The sequence below is a fragment of the Octopus sinensis genome, linkage group LG4, assembly GCF_006345805.1.
Source record: "Octopus sinensis linkage group LG4, ASM634580v1, whole genome shotgun sequence".
Lineage (NCBI taxonomy): Eukaryota > Metazoa > Mollusca > Cephalopoda > Octopoda > Octopodidae > Octopus > Octopus sinensis.
In genome coordinates, this window is record NC_043000.1 from 134116389 (window position 1) to 134134533 (window position 18145).

An 18145-nucleotide genomic window follows, 5' to 3' on the forward strand; every position below is an offset into this window, starting at 1 on the left:
GGAATGACTCAACACAGATATTCAAGAGAAAAGACCTAATCAGCAGCAAGGAGTTCTTTTGCTGCATGACAATGCCTGCCCTCATATCGCCAATATGACCAAGGAAGCCATTCAAATGCATGGCTGGGAAGTGCTGCCACACCCGCTGTACTCTCCTGATTTGGCACCAACAGATTTCCACCTCTTTTGATCTCTTTCAAATACTATGCATAGAGTTTCATTCAATACTAATGCAGAATTGAAATCAATTGGAACAATTTTCGAGTCAAAATCGGATGATTTCTACCAACAAGGCATTGAAAATCTTGTTGAATGTTGGGAAGGAGTTGTAAACAACAAGGGTGAATACAGTACTGATTAATTAGTTGTTTTTAATTAAACCTTTTAAAAAATTTTAATTTAAAAAACTGGTGGGGACTTAGTTGCCAACCCAATATATATTTTTACAAAATTTAATTTGCCATATTTTAAACTTGGCAAATAGATTTAATTTTATAAAGCCTGTAATCTGGTTGAGAAATCTAAATAGAATAAGACAAGATATCTTTATTATTTTACTTGCTCAAGTCATTAGACAGCAGCCATCCTGGAGACCACCTTTAAGAGTTTTAGTTGATCAACCCCAGAGCTTATTTGAGTCTAATACTTATGTTATTCATTTCCATTGAATTGCCAAGTTATCTTAAGACATAAAGGCATGCAATTTAACCCACAGCTTTACACCCGTGTGCACGCATGCATGCATGCACACACAAACAGGCTGTTGCACAGTTTTCATCTACCAAATTTTGCTAGCAAGGAATTGCCCAACCTGAAGCATTAGTAGAAGACACTTGCTCATGGTGCCACACAATAAGATCAAGCCCAGAACTGCATGGGCTAAAGCTATACCTGCATTTATCTACATAAATATGACAAAACAAACATCTATGTGTGATTAGTTCAAATTGCAAGCATACAGTAACTATAGTTTAAATTGTAATCTTATATAAACTTACATATAATTGCAACAAATAGTGTCTAAACAATATTTCGCTGTTACTTTATATTATAAAGAAAATGTGTTTTACAACAGTTCAATATTCCCATTTTACTACTCTACATTCAGAATTTTATAATGAAAAATTTTACTTTAACTTAAAAATTTCCATTCACTTGGTCTATCATATTTATAAGGTCTAGAGTATTTGTAAAATGCTATTTTTTTTAAAAAGCTTTTTCTTATCCAAGTCAATTTTATAGTGTTTTGCTAAGATTTTTTGCTTCTATATATCAACTTAGAACACGATGTTTGGCAAACTTAAGCTTTAAAAGGAGGAAGTTTATATTAGTAAGAGGTAACAGTAGTAATAAGCTGTCAACCAACACAAGTTCTTGGCATCTGAAAGTTTGTGCATTGCTGGAGGCAACAGAAAGAGAAAGACAGATGTAGTAGACTTAGAGTGGGTTTTGCACCCAATCTTACCCGTTCGACTAGGTTTGCGAGTTAAATTACTCATACTGTTGACAGAAGAACTCTCGTGAGAAAGGAGCACCGGAACGGACCTGGTTTGCCTTGGTGAGGTAGGTCGTCGTGGAGTTATAGGACTAGTAATAGGAGTGGGGGGATGGTGTTGTTTAGGGTTGTGTGGGCGGACTTTATTAGATAAAGCCAGGAGTTTTCGCACAGCCTCAGGAGACTCGGAACCTAGGAAGAAGAGAAATGAACATGCATTCACAGAGCTAGCATTTTTCTTTTTTTTTTTTTTTTTGCACATCCTGCTGCTAAAGGTTCTATTATTCATACAACCTGTAGCTGAGATGATACATGGTAAGCACAACATAAAAGGTCAGGTCAGGTCAGCTCATTTCAGTTGGAGCATGCATAGGGACAACAGGGAGGGACAGAAGCAATTACTGACGAAAGGAAAAAGGAGTAATTAATTAAAAAATAAACAAGCAAAAACTTGTGAAGACAAAGTTTAGAATTCAGTTTGTCAAGTCATCAGGGTTACACAAGATCATAGCAATAAAACTGGCTCTGGTTATACAGTCTTTCTGAAAGTTTAAAGAATTAGCTGAATCAAGAAATAAATATTTAGAATGGTGATTACAATGATTTCATATATATATATATACATATATATAAATAATATACTTATATATGTGTATATAAATATATATTATATATTTGTGAGTGTGTGTATATATATTGTGTGTGTGTACACGTTATACATCATGCCTTTTATGAATGAGTTTATCACATTTATGTTTTTTCACTTAAAAAAATTTGAGTTTATTTTGCTATCCTAAATAATTTCCTATATTTTAAGAAAAGAACATCAGGATTCAAATGTTAGTCAATAAATATCATAACCAAAAATTTAAGTAAAAAATATACAGGAAGAGAATGAAATTTAGAAGCAGAATGAACACGTTTAATGAGAGAGGAAGAAACATGTTGCACAATGACATTTTAGTTTGTGAGTTCAGATTGAAGAACAGATACTGTCTGATCATAATTCTCATAAAGCATGACTCTCAAAACATTGACAAGACAATATTTCATCCAGAAAATTTTTCTGTTTTTTTTCTTCTTTTTCTTTTTAAATTGAATTTCAAAGTTCAATCAACTTGGATGGTTTAGTGATATAGACAGTGGAAAAAAGAACTATCTTGGTTAGTAAGTTAGGAATTCAAAGAGGATGCAAAGACAATATGATGCTTTGAAGAACATCTAGACAACTAACTAACAGGGGATTGTTGAAAATTGCTGATTAAAGAGCAACATTAAATACTCACCTGGATGGGGGGAAAAAAACAAACAAATGAAAAACACACTTATTGTTAGATGGAGAAACTGCTCTATAAAGATGCAACCATGAATCTGCAGAATTCAAGGGGAGGTAAGAGAGCAAAGCTGACATTAACACTTACTGCTATCACTTTTTGAATCCTTTATAAAAGGGTAGATTCCAGGAAGAAATTGCAAAGCACTTAGAGACCCAGGGGAACAGCGATGCATGAGATGAGCACCTGGATGGAGGAGTTTTAAAACAACAAAATAATCAGAAGGAAAAAAAAAAATGAAAGAAATGGACTACCTGCAGATGTAATATTTAGGAGAGCTGTGAAAACAGACCTACATCTACATTGAGGTGGTTCTAGAGGATATGAAAATGCTGGAAACAAAACAGAGACCAGTGAAATAGCCTACAGAACAAGATATAGCAGTGAATAATATGTAGTCTAAAGGTGAGACAAAATGAACCAACAGCCAAGGGTGTGTTACACCAATGATATAAAATAAAACTAGGAGAAAGATTGAAATTTGAGATGGGAAAAATTGTGAGAAAAGCTTATTCTATTAATAGAGAGGAAGGAAATTTTGTGAAGGATGAATAGCAAAATTCAACACGTGTGTATGGATAAAAAAATAATAACACTGACTTAAATGTTGGTAAAAGAGAACTCACTATGAAAAAGGGGTTTTTTTCAGTAGGTCAGGAACAGAAACGTAGCAGAATTTCCTAAACAAAACCTAAAGTTAATAATGAAGAAAAAAATATCTATAATGAAGTTTTGGGAGAGAAAATATATTGAACGAAATGGGAGGGAAAAGAGATCACAATAGAAAAGTAATCTGCTCATTAAGATTACTGACCCAAGAAATCTGAAAATTTATTTCCAAAAACAATTTAAATATTTCTAAGATCCAAGACACAAAAGTATATTACATTTCAAAAAGAAGTGGCATGATAACATGCTTGCCTATATCAATTCTTAATTAAGTTCATTTGGTGACTGCTCTTGTTTCTACGAAAGTAATGGGTGATAAAATTATAGCATAATTCCTTTCTTCATTGAACTTTCTACAAGAAATATTATATTTAAATTGCTAAAGACATATGCAAATACAACTAAAGAAATATTAAATCTAAAGTTTATAATTATGTGTGTGCATATACACACACATTCACATACATAATTATAAACGCTAAATACACATATAAGAAAATTCTTATAGCTAATATAAAGTTACCATACTGGTACAGTAATACAGTGTCTGAAAGACAATGCATTATTGTTGCTGTTCTTTCTTTCAATAACAATGATGACAAACAATATCTGAATATATGAAAGCTAGCAAACAGAAATTTGATATCAAATTATAATAATGCATTTTTGAATATGAGCAAAGGCATGATTGACAACAATAAAATACATTAAAAAAAAATATATAAATGAAAATGTAAGCAAAAATCATTTTCAGAAAGCAAGCAAGAAAACAAAATTATGTAGAGAAATTTCTAAACTGCACAACATACCAAACTTTGGACCAACAGGATATGAACGTTTTTCATCATTAGCATTTATTGTAACGCCACTGGAGTTAGCAACGTTGAGCGCAGGAGAAGTGTCTCTCCGACGTGTTGCTGAAATAGATAATAAAAATACTGCTTGTATTCACAGAAATAACTTGGTACGAATTTTATAATTTTCTAGAATTTGGAAGAAAAGGAATACTGTTCTTATACTTCAAGAGTTTATAGTTAAAACTATAACTAAATGAAAAATTATGCAGTAATATTTTTAAATTATTTCAAAAATTTGAATAATTAATTAAGAAGAAATCCAGATGTATACATAAACTAAGTAATGAAGTCAAATTCATTATGTGCTAGTATTTAAGAAGTATTACTAATACGAAATACTTTTGCACAATATGATGGATCAAATTATTTTGAATCTTCTTTTCTTATAAAGAAACCTTAAAACTTTTCAATTATATGTAATTATTCAATTTAGAAAATATTCCATAAACAGAAAAGGGTTTGATGACAGCAAATATTTTTTTTTAATTTATTTGCTACAATCAGACTGTATTGTGATTTTTGGAACATTTTCTAATGCTCAAAGTTAATCATTTTTATTAAGTTTCTTGTGTAACCAGATACCTCAAAACTGGAACTTATAAGGATGACCTGTCCATCAATGAATTTACTAATTTTTCAATTTTACAATAGGAAATATCTGTCCTAAATGTAAGTGATAACACTACGAAGATTTACACCTAGCTAGAAAGAGGTAATAAACAGAAGAAAAAAATGGAGGGAAAAATGGTGAGTAACTGCAGTAAAAGCTAATTTGAAAATAAACAAGTACATATGTATGCAGGTGTATAGAGACACAAGCATATATCATGTTATTTATTAAAATTAAATATTTCATTCATCCTTAGTGAAAGAAAGACATTTCTCTATAACCATGTAAGTGATAGCCTGCTTGTTAATGCTTGAATCAACATAATCTTTCCCAAAATGTTATTTACCATCCACATATTTCATTTCATTTTAGTAGAGACTCTAAAAATTTAATAGAGACCCTAACAAAATTAGAAGCACTTCCATACCATTAGTTATAAATTTTTTTTTTTGATTTACCCTGAACCAACATTTTGTCTATTTAGCATAGTTAAATAGTTGACCATATCTAAATGTAAACATACACAATGAAAGGAAGGAGAGAGAAAGAGGAAGAAGTGGCTTTCATCATGAATATTTAATATGTCATCATGTCACATCATTCTGAAATAGATTGAAAGCCTAGTTCAGAGGATTAAATTAAGTTCACAAAAATGCTTATCTTTCATAACATCTATATTTTGTTTACCCACCTTAGGATGGTTCAAATAGAATGGAAAGTGACAGAGCAAGTATTTTATGGCAGCACACCATTCTTAAACTATTACCATGAAATATAGGCAGAGAAATCCAACAATTTAAAACACTTAGAATTAAAATTATTAGAAATTATAATGAAAAATCTCAAGATAATAGTTCTCATTTATTTTTAAGATGATAGTATTTGATCTGAGAAAGAAAACCACTCATGAATAAAGTGAATCGCAAATTGTTTATTCAATCTGTCTCTATCTCTCTCCCTCTTTCCTTTCCTTGTAGGTAAGTGGTGAATGAGAATTTCAGTAATGATGCACAAACTTATTTTATATTGCAATTTGTGAAAAGCAGCATCATTGGATCCAAGTTTCTAAAAGGTCTATCACTGGCTCACTGTAATTCTGATGGTGCAAGTGCCTAGAGAGCTTTATTAACTTAGTGGAGCATATCTGAAGAACACTGGTCATCACCAATGTTTGCCAACATATAACAAAAGATATTAACAAAAACACACACACATACATACATATGACAGGCTTTCACACAGTTTCTGTCTAGCGAATTTCATTCTAAAGGTATTGGTCAATCAGAAGCTACAGTAATGGACATTAGTCCAAAGTGCCATGCAATGAGATCAGACTTGGGACCATGTGATTGCAAAGCTAAATTCTTCACTACACAACCATGCCTATGCCTACAAGGTAATGATTATATGTCTGACAGCTCAATCAAACCCTTCATATCAGTTTAATTGATAAAGTAAAAATTATTGGAAACTACATTTCCTTTTGGAATAAGAATTTTTAATGTATAGCCAAATTTACAAAATAAATCCTCTCAGAAGCATATTTGACTAATAGAAATTCAAACATCTTGGTTTGAAGTGCTACTGTGCATGCAAAGTTACATAAAGGCTTTGAAGCATGCAATGTGAGAGATGAGGCTTGGTGAATCAGAGCTATTGCTTGCACCAATGATCCATGAGAAAGTACCACATTTCTATGGCTACAGCTTATGTGCGACACATCTACAGAATCATTAAAAACTATGTACTCACCTGTGTCAGCAACTGCACAAGCTGGCAGTGCCTCTTCCATATAATAGGGGAAACACTAATATGGATCAGTCCGGGGTGACCCTTTGAGGAATAGGTCAAAATTAATCAAGAGCAGACATATTTATTTTTAATCTTTCCCTGAAGACCAGCAGACTGAAATATGCTGATTGCAGTAGATTAGACAAGTGCTAAAATACCCTGACACGACCCACAGTAATGAGTATGGTACAAAGGGTAAGCAGGAAAAAAGAGTTGGAAACAAGGAGTTTGACAAGAGTCACTTACGAGGAGGTTCACACTGAAGGGACAACTCCTGCAATTTGTCTTCATCAGTTATCACTGGCATTTTATTCAAGTACGATTTAACACGTTTGATCATCTGAGCCTGGAAAATAAGAAAAAGAGAAAATAATAATTTCTTCACTGTCATCAAAAATACATTAAATGTAGGCACCTGTGCCGGTGGCATGTGTAAAAGATTCAAGCGAGGTCATTGCCAGTACTGCCTGACTGGCCCTCGTGCCGGTGGCACGTAAAAGCACCCACTACACTTTCAGAGTGGTTGGTGTTAGGAAGGGCATCCAGCTGTAGAAACTCTGCCAGATCAAGATTGAAGCCTGATGTAGCCATCTGGTTCGCTAGACCTCAGTCAAATCGTCCAACCCATGCTAGCATGGAAAGTGGACGTTAAACGACGATGATGATGATGATGTAGAATACCTATAGTCAAAGAACCGAAAATTTTGACTCATGGCAAGTTTCTAAAATGACTGCAGTTCTAATTAAAAGGGATTTAGAAAAATTTGCTACAAACAATGGTCAAGAAAGAAAAAAAAAAAAAAGAGATTTAATCCTTCTGACACCAATTTAACTGAAATCACCCCTAGTTCTATGGAACAAACTTTGTTTTAACCCTTTAGCATTTAAACCTGCCATATCCGGCCAAAAGTATTCTGCCTGTTTTATGTTCAAACTGGCCAGATCTGGTCTCTCAGACCAACCCTACAATATCTTTTAAAAAGTTAACAGCTACCTCATTAAAATCTCATAGCTACAAGATAATGCATGATTAATTCAAAACGGAGTGGTTGGCGTTAGGAAGGGCATCCAGCTGTAGAAACATTGCCAGATAAGACTGGAGCCTGGTGCAGCCTTCTGGCTTCCCAGATCCCCGGTCGAACCGTCCAACCCATGCTAGCATGGAGAACGGACGTTAAACGATGATGATGATGATGATGATGATGAATGTAGATGAAGAAGTATTAATTTTGGCAGAATAATGCGAACACCAAAGGGTTAACGTGATCTAAATTACAACTGCTCATCAAAATTTCATGTTATGTTACAAACACTAACTGAAAAACAAATTCTTTGCTTTCAAAATTAAAGACGAGCTCAACAGAAAGAAAAAGACTTACCTCCTCATACATCTTTTTAGCATTCGGCACTGCTGATCCTCTTCGGTTTTTAGTTCTTTTAAGTGTTGCAACACCTGAGATAGTTGAACTGCCATAGACAGTGTGTGCATTCAGACACATATTGCTTACATCCTGGATAATAATAATAATACCAAATAATAAAACTAATAACATTAAAAATTCATTTAACTAGCAGAGACATATCAATATCATTAATATATTTGCAATATCATGTTTTGTCATATAGAATTTAACAGACCTGTAGCATATGGCTTTGCTGTATGGACTGTAACAGACTTTGTAGGCTGTAATAGACTTTGTAGGCTGTAACAGACTTTGTAGGTTGTAATAGATTTTGTAGGCTGTAACAGACTTTGTAGGTTGTAATAGATTTTGTAGGCTGTAACAGACTTTGTAGGCTGTAACAGACTTTGTAGGCTGTAACAGACTTTGTAGGCTGTAATAGACTTTGTAGGCTGTAACAGACTTTGTAGGCTGTAACAAACTTTGTAGGCTGTAACAGACCTTGTAGGCTGTAATAGACTTTGTAGGCTGTAACAGACTTTGTAAGCTATAACAGACTTTGTAAGCTGTAACAGACTTTGTAGGCTGTAATAGACTTTGTAGGCTGTAATAGACTTTGTTGACTGTAACACCAGTATTCTGTTTAAAGAACATCACATATCACATGGATAAACCTAAGATCAAACAATTGTATTCTACAAAAAGAGAAGATGGTAGGAGAGCACTGGGTATCAGAGAACATTTTGTGTCCAGATATTAAAGTTAAGTTTTATTTACAACTGTGTGTGATGGTGGCAGTGTTTGAAATTGAGATTTTATCATGTCAGTCAAATAGTAGGGACCACATTATGTGCATGGCAGACAAAAAATGTATGCATCATCCACTATGAAATTGATACAACTGAAATGATATATAATAGCTTCAGTAAAGAGGTCAATAGGCTCCTTATGAAAATAGATATAAGAACATTCCAGCAAATACTTGTACCATGACCCTTAAATGCACTATGATTTCTAACAAAGCATGTATTAAGTTTGAATATAAACATATGTAACTGTCAAAATGTACAATAAAAATAGGAAGGCATTAATGTGTCCTTCATGTGAGTGGTTTGTGGCATGGGCACATGTTACAGGTGGGGAGTGTGGTGGATATAGTCAATTAAATCAACCCTGGTACTTGATCTTGATTAGTGTAATTTTATTAATCCTTCAAGTACAAAAGGTACAGCTGAACCTTGTGAAAATTGTGCTCAGAATAAAGTAATACTATAAGGTATCAAGCTCAAAGCTCTACCAATTTTATTTAATAATAAAAAAAGAAAGAGAGAATGATAATCATCTGTTATGTGATTTAATGTATTCCAAGATTAGAAATCAAAAATGACTAGCTGCTTTGAGAAAAATCTTTTGCAAAGATTTCAGACTTACATATCGTGCAGAACACATGTCACATATATGGCGGATTTCTTTAGCAATCATACGCAATTTCTCAAAATTGATTAAGCCATCTACCATAGAATCATTGCCAAAGTGAATAAATGTCAGATCTTTCTTGATAACGGGGAAGAAAGGCAACTGAAAGAGAAGAATAAAGAATATAAGTAACTACAAACATATATATGTCCTTATTTCTAATACATAAAAGTACCCATTACACTCTTAGAGTGGTTGGCGTTAGGAAGAGCATCCAGCTGTAGAAAACCATGCTGAATCAAACTGGAGTTTGGTGCAGCCTGCCAGCTTACCAGCTCTGGTCAAACCATCCAACCCATGCCAGCATGAACAATGGACGTTAAATGATGATGATGATGATGTGTTGTGTATACACAAACACATACACACAGTCTTACAAATAGAAGAAAGAGAACTCAATATATAAACCATACTATACACAATCTTTATAAGCTATAAGGAGTTACTCAAAAGTCACAAATTTCATACAAAAGCACGTATCAAATTACAGAATTTTTTGGGCACAAAATTCTAGCCTCAACTAATTCCTATAGTTTCTTAGCTTGTAAAAGACCACACACACATATCATTTTTATATAGCCTTTCCACGCTAGGTTGGGAATTTTTGAGGCAGTCTTTTATGGTCAAATGTGCTAACAAATGTTAATGCTTTTAGTTGCTGTTTGCAACATGCAAGAACTGCATGATAAAATAAACATTAAGAAAATAGAAAGCATTAAAACAAAATCAATGTTGGGACTTCAATATTTAACAATTTACTCACCATTGGGGGTTGTGTATTTTCAGGACTAATCAAGGTTCTGTACTTGGCCATATTACGTGAAGGATTCATTAACTCTTGTAGATCCTGCAATGTTTAAACATCAGATTTATTTAACTTTATTCACTTATCTATGTTGGCTGGGGCAGTATTTGCAGCCATCTAATTAGACAGGTGAAAGTTGAACATTCCTTTCAGCTTTCTAGAAGAAGTTTCATTTAAATAATTTTTTAACATGTTTCTTAAAGGTATTAGTTATTAAATAATGTAAGCCACATATCAGGCGTGGGTTACACATCCTAGAAGAAGAGGTGTAATGAGATGATGTAGCCCCTTCATATAACTGCCAATGTATCATAAGCAACTTTTCTATGTTAGTGGTAACAGACTGTGATATTTCACCTTGTTTTCAATAGATTATTATTAATAGCAATTATTATGTCTAGCAGACTTATGCTTATCCAGCTCCTTAGTCTATGACACTCAGCCTCTCACCTATAATACAGTCACATTAGATACATAGTAATTTTAAAAGGATTTTTTTATTTTTCTACTTTTTAAAAACATCATGTCTTATACACAGGCAAACTTGGTAATTTAAAATAAACAATGTTTGTTGATTTAGATACTAAAAAGAAAAAAAAAACTGAAATCTAATATAACCAAATTGATTTTGCAAGAAAATTATCTTGGGTTAAATATTTCATCTTTCTTACCTGAAACATCTTCTGATATTTATTGGGTAGTTTATCCCATGTGTTCCTAAGTCTTGATACTGCACCATGTCCAAGACCCCCAATGATAGCATACATAGAATTGAAGTTTTTACAATCTTTGCAATGTTCTGGAAAAGAGAAAATGTAATTAACAGAGATAAACTAGAAATATAGATTGAATTTCTAAAATAATTAGAAATGGTAATTACTTGCAAAAAAATAGGACATTTGATTTAGCAAATAATCAATGAGTCTATAACAGCTAGATGACACTAAGATTTTAAAATATTAGAAGCAATCATCCACCAGTCTGTATTGTGAATGTAATTACAGATTTGAAAATAGTGTAATTCTGAAAATGTGTACATTGTCAGATCTGTTTACATGGGATTCAATGTACATTTATGAAAGTGAAACTGTAGGTTTGAAAATAATTGTAAATGTATATCTGCCTATATGAATGTGTGTATGTGTGTGTGTGTGCATGTTTTACTATTTGAATGATGAGTTGTAATACAAATAAATAGAAATTTTAATCTCTTGTTACTGGTTATGATTGTCGTCACCACTACCACCACAAATTGTGATGCTGACATTACAATCTTCAGCTGAAATATGATTAAGCATTTGTAAATAAGATAGAGACAGACAAACAGAGGAGTGAGAGAGAGAGAGAGAGAGAGAGGAGAGAGAGAGAATGAAAAGAAAATGAAAGAGAATGAAGAGAGAGAAAAAATAATTCTAATTTTGGCACAAGGCCAGCAATTTTGAGAGGAGGGATGGGAACAAATCAATTACATCAACCCCAGTATTTGACTGGTATTTAATTGGCCCTGAAAAGATGAAAGGCCAAGTTGAACTTGGTGCTATTTGGATTCAGTGTGTAAAGAACCAGGAGAAATGCTGCAAAGTATTTTGTCTGATGTGCTAACGATTCTACCAGCATCAATAACAAAAGAAAGACAAGGAGAGAGCAATACAAATTTTCTGCATTCATGATATAAATTTAGAAAACTTACTCGCTATTTTGATGAAATGCTTTAATATTTTCATTCGTTTAACGGGATTGGTTTCACTGCAGACTTCCGATACTACCCAAAACATTTCCCGGTTTGCAAGCTGGAGAAATGCAAAACAAAATATTAGCTAACGAATCAGAACAAATTTGCAGTTTGTAACAAAAGATATATTTTAGAAAGTAAACTACAGGTCTTGTATGCAAAGTTGAGTACCACAATTCCACATAAGCTAATGTTTCAATCACCACATACAGCTTTTCAGATTTTCAAAAATAGATTTTAAAAAATAGAAAACTTTGAAATGTATATTTAGTTAAAGACATCAGGTCAGAAAATTTGCTTCAACAAAAGCAAGCATGAAAAAATAGACATTCTTTTCCACTCTAGGCACAAAGCCCGAAATTTTGGGGGAGGGGGCCAGCCGATTACATTGACCCCAGTATGCAACTGGTACTTAATTTATCGACCCTGAAAGGATGAAAGGCAAAGTCGACCTCAGCAGAATTTGAATTAAGAATGTAAAGATAGACGAAATACCACTAAGCATTTCACCCAGCGCACAATGTTTCTTATTTCTTTATTGCCCACAAGGGGCTAAACACAGAGGGGACAAACAAGGACAGACAAAGTCGGTTACATCAACCCAGTGCATAACTGGTACTTGATTTATCAACCCTGAAAGGATGAAAGGCAAAGTTGACCTCGGCGGAATTTGAACTCAGAACGTAACAGCAGGCGAAATACCACTAAGCATTTCGCCTGGTGCCTCACCGCTTTATGAAGAAGCAGACATTAAACAATGATGAAGTTAATGCGTCTTCAATACTTTAAAATGAAATATCGTGTAAGATACTTACTTCTTCAAATCTTCTAATGTTATGACAGCCAAATTTAGAATTTATTTTAAAGATATCATCAATGTATTCTGTTGGTTCAATCTCACGGAACACTTCAAAGTCAGACAGGGTCAATTGAGAAGCAAGTTCCATGGTATTTAGCTGTAACAGGCTAATCTGAGATTCTTTGATTAATTCGCCCATCATTTCTTCAGGTACCAAAGTACCTGTACTTATGTTGTCTTTCAAGTAATATCTAGAAAACAAAAGAATGACAAAAATGGAAATAATTAGTAAAAGTACCATTGATTAGTTGACATGGTTAGCACCTTGCACACACAGTATTTTGTTTTGAAGAACTTACATGATTCAACTGTAATTTAGAAAGTAAAGAGATAATAAAAGACGGGTATTTACCACAAATATGAAACAAGCAGATCAAAAGATGAAGACTACAGTAACATGATGGTACTTATTTTATTGATCCCGAAACGACCTCAGCGGAATTTGAACTTAGAACATAGCAATGGGTGAAATACCATTAAGCATTCCATCCAGCATGCTAACAATTCTACCACCACCACCTCCTCCTCATCAATAACAATAATAATTATTATTTCATTATAATAATAATAATAATAGTAATGATAATAATAATATAGTAAGGTAAATTATTGTTCTATTCCCTTCAATTAAAGACACACTAAAATGTTAATTAAGAAAATATTACAGATGTTTACAATTATTTACCTGCTGTTAAGTCCAAGTTTTTCATGGAGATTTTGTAATTGTTCTGGTAACCTTTTCTGTTTAGTTAACCCTTCAGGAGTTACTGTTACTTCACACAAGCAATAATTTCTGTATAAAACAAAGGAGAGCATATTTATATTTGAATTCAAAATCTATGATGTGTCCATAATAAACTGTTCAACAATTCAAACAGTTTTTAATCGAAGAGGGGGAAATATGTACATAATAAATTCATTATAATTGGTTTTGATTATATTGTATACATATCCATTTATACTATAGAGATTAATGATATATTTTATCTGTTGCTACTCAGTATTTGTGGGTACACAAGATCTTCAGACGAGTTATGATTGAGTACCTACAGTTGAAACCTAGAGTAGCAAGAGATTGACTTGACCAAAATAATAATAATTATATATATAATGCTAAAGGCTTCTTTGAGTTTCCGTCTACCAATCCATTCACAAGATTTTGGTTCGAGACTATAGTAGAAGACAATTGCCCAAGGTGCCATGCAGCAGGACTGAACCCAGAACCACATGGCTGGGAAGCAAGCTTCTTACCACAACCATGCCTGCACCTATGTATATGTATATATATATATATTATATATATATATATATATGAATATGATAAAAAAATTTTAGGTCTATTTTTGTTCAGTCCTAATTTGAAAAGTTATAACATTTTTCCCCTACAATAGAATCAAAATAAAATCAAATAGAAACTGAACCATCCATTCCATTCAATTCTTATCTACCAATTATAGAAAATATTCCTTCTTTGTCACATTTTTACTTATCTCCTCCCTATTTTATCCACAAACATTTGGCAAATCCTTCTTTAGAACTACATACCCCTGGAGTTTACTCCCTATCCATAGGTCAGTCCAAATATTAATATAATTCAATTTAATTACTACTTACATGAACCTTGCCCAGCTCTTTTACACCATAAACTTCAAAACACACAGACACACACACTAATGTTACTATTGAAGTTACCAAAACCAAACAAACTTGTTCTACTTTCGTTAGTTGGAATAAAGAAAAAGAAAACAAAAACTCACCGACTTGGGTCAGTAATCCCAAACTCTTGCAATGCCAGCATCACAACAGTTCTTGAATCAGTTTCCTGTAGATCATTAAATAAATGAATTTAATTAATCATTTTTTTTTTTTAATTGAAATTAATAAAAAGATAATTTTTAAATAAAATTATTCTAAACTAGCAGTATCGCCCAGCGTTGCTCGGGTTTGTAAGGGAAATAACTATATAAGCATTTTTAGAGAGTTATAGCCAAAAATTAGCAAAAAAATGCATTAAAAATGGGGAAAAAATGATGGTAAATTTTTTTTTAAATCGTTGACTCATCGTAGACATTTTTAGAGAGTTACTTCTCTTATATAATAACGAAAAAAATGCATTAAAATGGAAAAAAATTATGGTAAATTTTTTTTTAAATCGTAGACTCATCATAGACGCGCGCTAATACCCAGAAGGGCTCGATATGAATCACGACTATAAGATACCCGGTTTTGATTAAAATGCACCGCAAAATTTGAGAGTAGTTAGGAATCTAAATCGTAGGAGACAGACACACAACTTGACTTTTATATATAAAGATATGAATCAAGACTGAAACTTACCCGGTAAACTGTAAGATATTTGAAGGATTGATCCGAGCGATAGATTTTAAGGACATGGTCCGGAAAGTCTGTCTTTGGATCATCTGTTAAACCAGAAACTGATAAATCAGGGTTGCTGATAGACAGATGGCTAGACATTCCAGCAGTTGATGATGAGGTAGAAGATGACGTGGAAGACTTGCGAGAAGGTTTTGTATATAAGCTTTCATCTGAATGGTTCATACTGTTATCACTGCTGAAAGAAAAGCAATGAGATTAAAATCAGTCATGGACTGAATGAATATCAATTTCGAAATTGTTCATATGAACTGTGTATTTCATTCACTTGAAAATAACTGAAAGACTTTGCAGTCAGGGAAGAGAAATGAGTGAAATATAAAACATTTAACCCTTTAGCATGCATTACATTCTTCAAGATTCCAATGAATTGATTGTTCAATTTAAAAATGACAAACATGAAACAGAGAGAATATTTTGGCCGTGCCGGTGGTACGTAAAAAGCACTATCCGAATCGTGGCCGAAGCCAGCGTCACCTCGACTGGCTTCCATGCCGGTGGCACGTAAAATGCACCAATCTGATCGTGGCCGTTGCCAGCCTCGCCTGGCACCTGTGCAGGTGGCACGTAAAAAATACCCACTACACTCACGGAGTGGTTGGCGTTAGGAAGGGCATCCAGCTGTAGAAACACTGCCAGATCAGACTGGAGCCTGGTGCAGCCTTCTGGCTTCCCAGATCCCCGGTCAAACCGTCCAACCCATGCTAGCATGGAGAATGGACGTTAAACGATGATGATGATGATGGCTGGTTTAAATGTTGAAGGGTTAATTTTATAATATTTATTTAAATGAATGAGTGTCAAACATGTTTTTCAATAAGAGTAAACCATATACAGACAGATATGCTTGTAGTGACATATAATACAAATAAATGTATAAGGGTCAGGGATTGTTGACAGTGAGGTATACTCAAATGTTATTGAGAAGCTGTTATCAAAATTAGACTGAATACATTGAATTCTTGAACTTTGGAGATGTGATCCAAAAAGAGACAGATATACTGTGGAGACACTGTATTGTAGATCTATTCAACCCCATGCCAGAAAGAAAGAAGATTTTAAAATTTAACTGCACACAATTTAAAATCACAATTTGTTGACATGTTTCAACAATTTTCTTTATACAGAGGTGAAATAATTAAGTTACGCACATACAATTAAATGGTGAATAATTCTTTGAATTTTCAGCTTTTCTTTAAAATTTCTTGTAAGAAAATAAATTATCTTACTTATTTTCAATTATCTTGTGACAATTTCTAATCAACATCTCAAAAAATCCAAGATAAAGTGGTGCAGCCTAGGTATACACTATTCTTTATTAATCGAAACAAGTTTGTAGAGCAGTTTCATCCTGTATACGCACATGTTAGACTTCTAATAGAGATGTCCTAAAACTTATTAATATTACGGGAAACTACCACCTGTGTCATCTCTTGTGAAAGGTAGGAGAGTCCAGTTTGCTGGACATTGTTGTAGAGCTGAAAAAGAGGTCATTTCTACTCTCCTCCTCTGGAAGCCATCTACTCGCAATGCCAGAGGACGCACATTCTCCTACCCTGATGTAATCTCCTAGGATACAGGCATCCAGCAACAGGACCTCCGTAATGCCATGATGGACCGTGAAGTCTGGCGTAGCATGGTAAATTCCATTGTCTCGACCACAGTCAAACAATGATGATGATGACACCCGAGGAATTTGGAGCTTAGTTAATTCCATCTTCTCTGTATACATTTTTTCATCAAGTAGTTTGTAGTGAATTGGTTTTTCAGTCACATTCCACCTTTCATACCAAATGATTCTACTTTAAAGACAAAGATGCATATACATATAAGATGAGGCTTCTTAAAGATAATATTTCTCACAAAGATAAAGTGCTACACAAACCTGTTTAGCTTTGGGATGAAATTCATTTTCATCAAAGCCTTCCGGATCTTCGGCTTATAAGTCATTGTCATAAAACCTCTTTCTTTCTTGTCATTTTTCTTCTCTTTCACAGAAGAAATGGCTGGAGCCAAAGATGCTTCTAAGTCAGGTGCTGAAAGCCTCTGTTTGTGATCTGTATACAATTTAATTGGCTCATCTTTCGAGCCACTGGATCGTTTCTTTTCAGTTAGAAGTTCTCTAAATTCTGAAATGCAAACAACAACAAATATATATAATTTGGATGAACTGAACAGAATTGCATGTCACATCATCCTCATTCACTCTGACTCTTTGATGGTATGATGCTCTATTTTTAGGATAACATTGTAAGGTAGATGTGAAAGGCTTGATCAGGCCAGTTTCAACAATAAAACAGGTAGATTATTTTGGCCAGATATGGCTGGTTTAGGTGCTAAAGGGTTAAACTACACTAAAATAATCCAATGCAATCCCTTATACTTTGGTCAACCTCTGCTTGACCAAAGTATAATGGATTGCATTGGATTATTCTCATCTCTCTACCACACTCTCACATCCTTAGGAGATGTAGAAGAGATTGCATCACACTTTCTATACCCATTACACTAACTTTGCTCTTTCTGTACTGCCAGCGATAACTCATTCTCCTCCAGGCCATTTCTTTTGCCATGCATCACTCATCACCTACTCTTATCTTTGTCCACCTCTGCTTTTATCGATCACTCTCATCATCCTTCTTAACTCCTTCCTAAATAATCCTACCTACTCCATTATACTCTTGCTCTTTTCACCCACCCATTCTGGTCTATCTGCTGCC

At 33.7% G+C, this 18145-nt stretch overlaps 1 protein-coding gene across 24 annotated transcripts in view; it reads right to left on the bottom strand.

Moving 5' to 3' along the window:
• LOC115211100 (rap guanine nucleotide exchange factor 6) overlaps positions 1–18145 on the bottom strand; it is a 508151-nt gene that overhangs the window by 40268 nt on the left and 449738 nt on the right. For 17 of the 24 annotated variants that reach the window (XM_036502519.1, XM_036502531.1, XM_036502528.1 and 14 more), the window contains 14 exons: positions 17311–17554; positions 15369–15603; positions 14789–14853; positions 13717–13824; positions 12988–13222; positions 12131–12230; positions 11112–11239; positions 10399–10482; positions 9591–9737; positions 8136–8267; positions 7003–7102; positions 4308–4415; positions 2917–3015; positions 1466–1687 (listed from right to left, as the gene is read on the bottom strand). In XM_036502519.1, the coding sequence (XP_036358412.1) occupies positions 1466–1687; positions 2917–3015; positions 4308–4415; positions 7003–7102; positions 8136–8267; positions 9591–9737; positions 10399–10482; positions 11112–11239; positions 12131–12230; positions 12988–13222; positions 13717–13824; positions 14789–14853; positions 15369–15603; positions 17311–17554 (2007 nt within the window). Of the gene's footprint in view, positions 1–1465; positions 1688–2916; positions 3016–3494; positions 3521–4307; positions 4416–7002; positions 7103–8135; positions 8268–9590; positions 9738–10398; positions 10483–11111; positions 11240–12130; positions 12231–12987; positions 13223–13716; positions 13825–14788; positions 14854–15368; positions 15604–17310; positions 17555–18145 lie in introns of those variants that run through there. The other 7 variants (XM_029779996.2, XM_036502534.1, XM_036502533.1 and 4 more) reach the window with 5 other exon arrangements.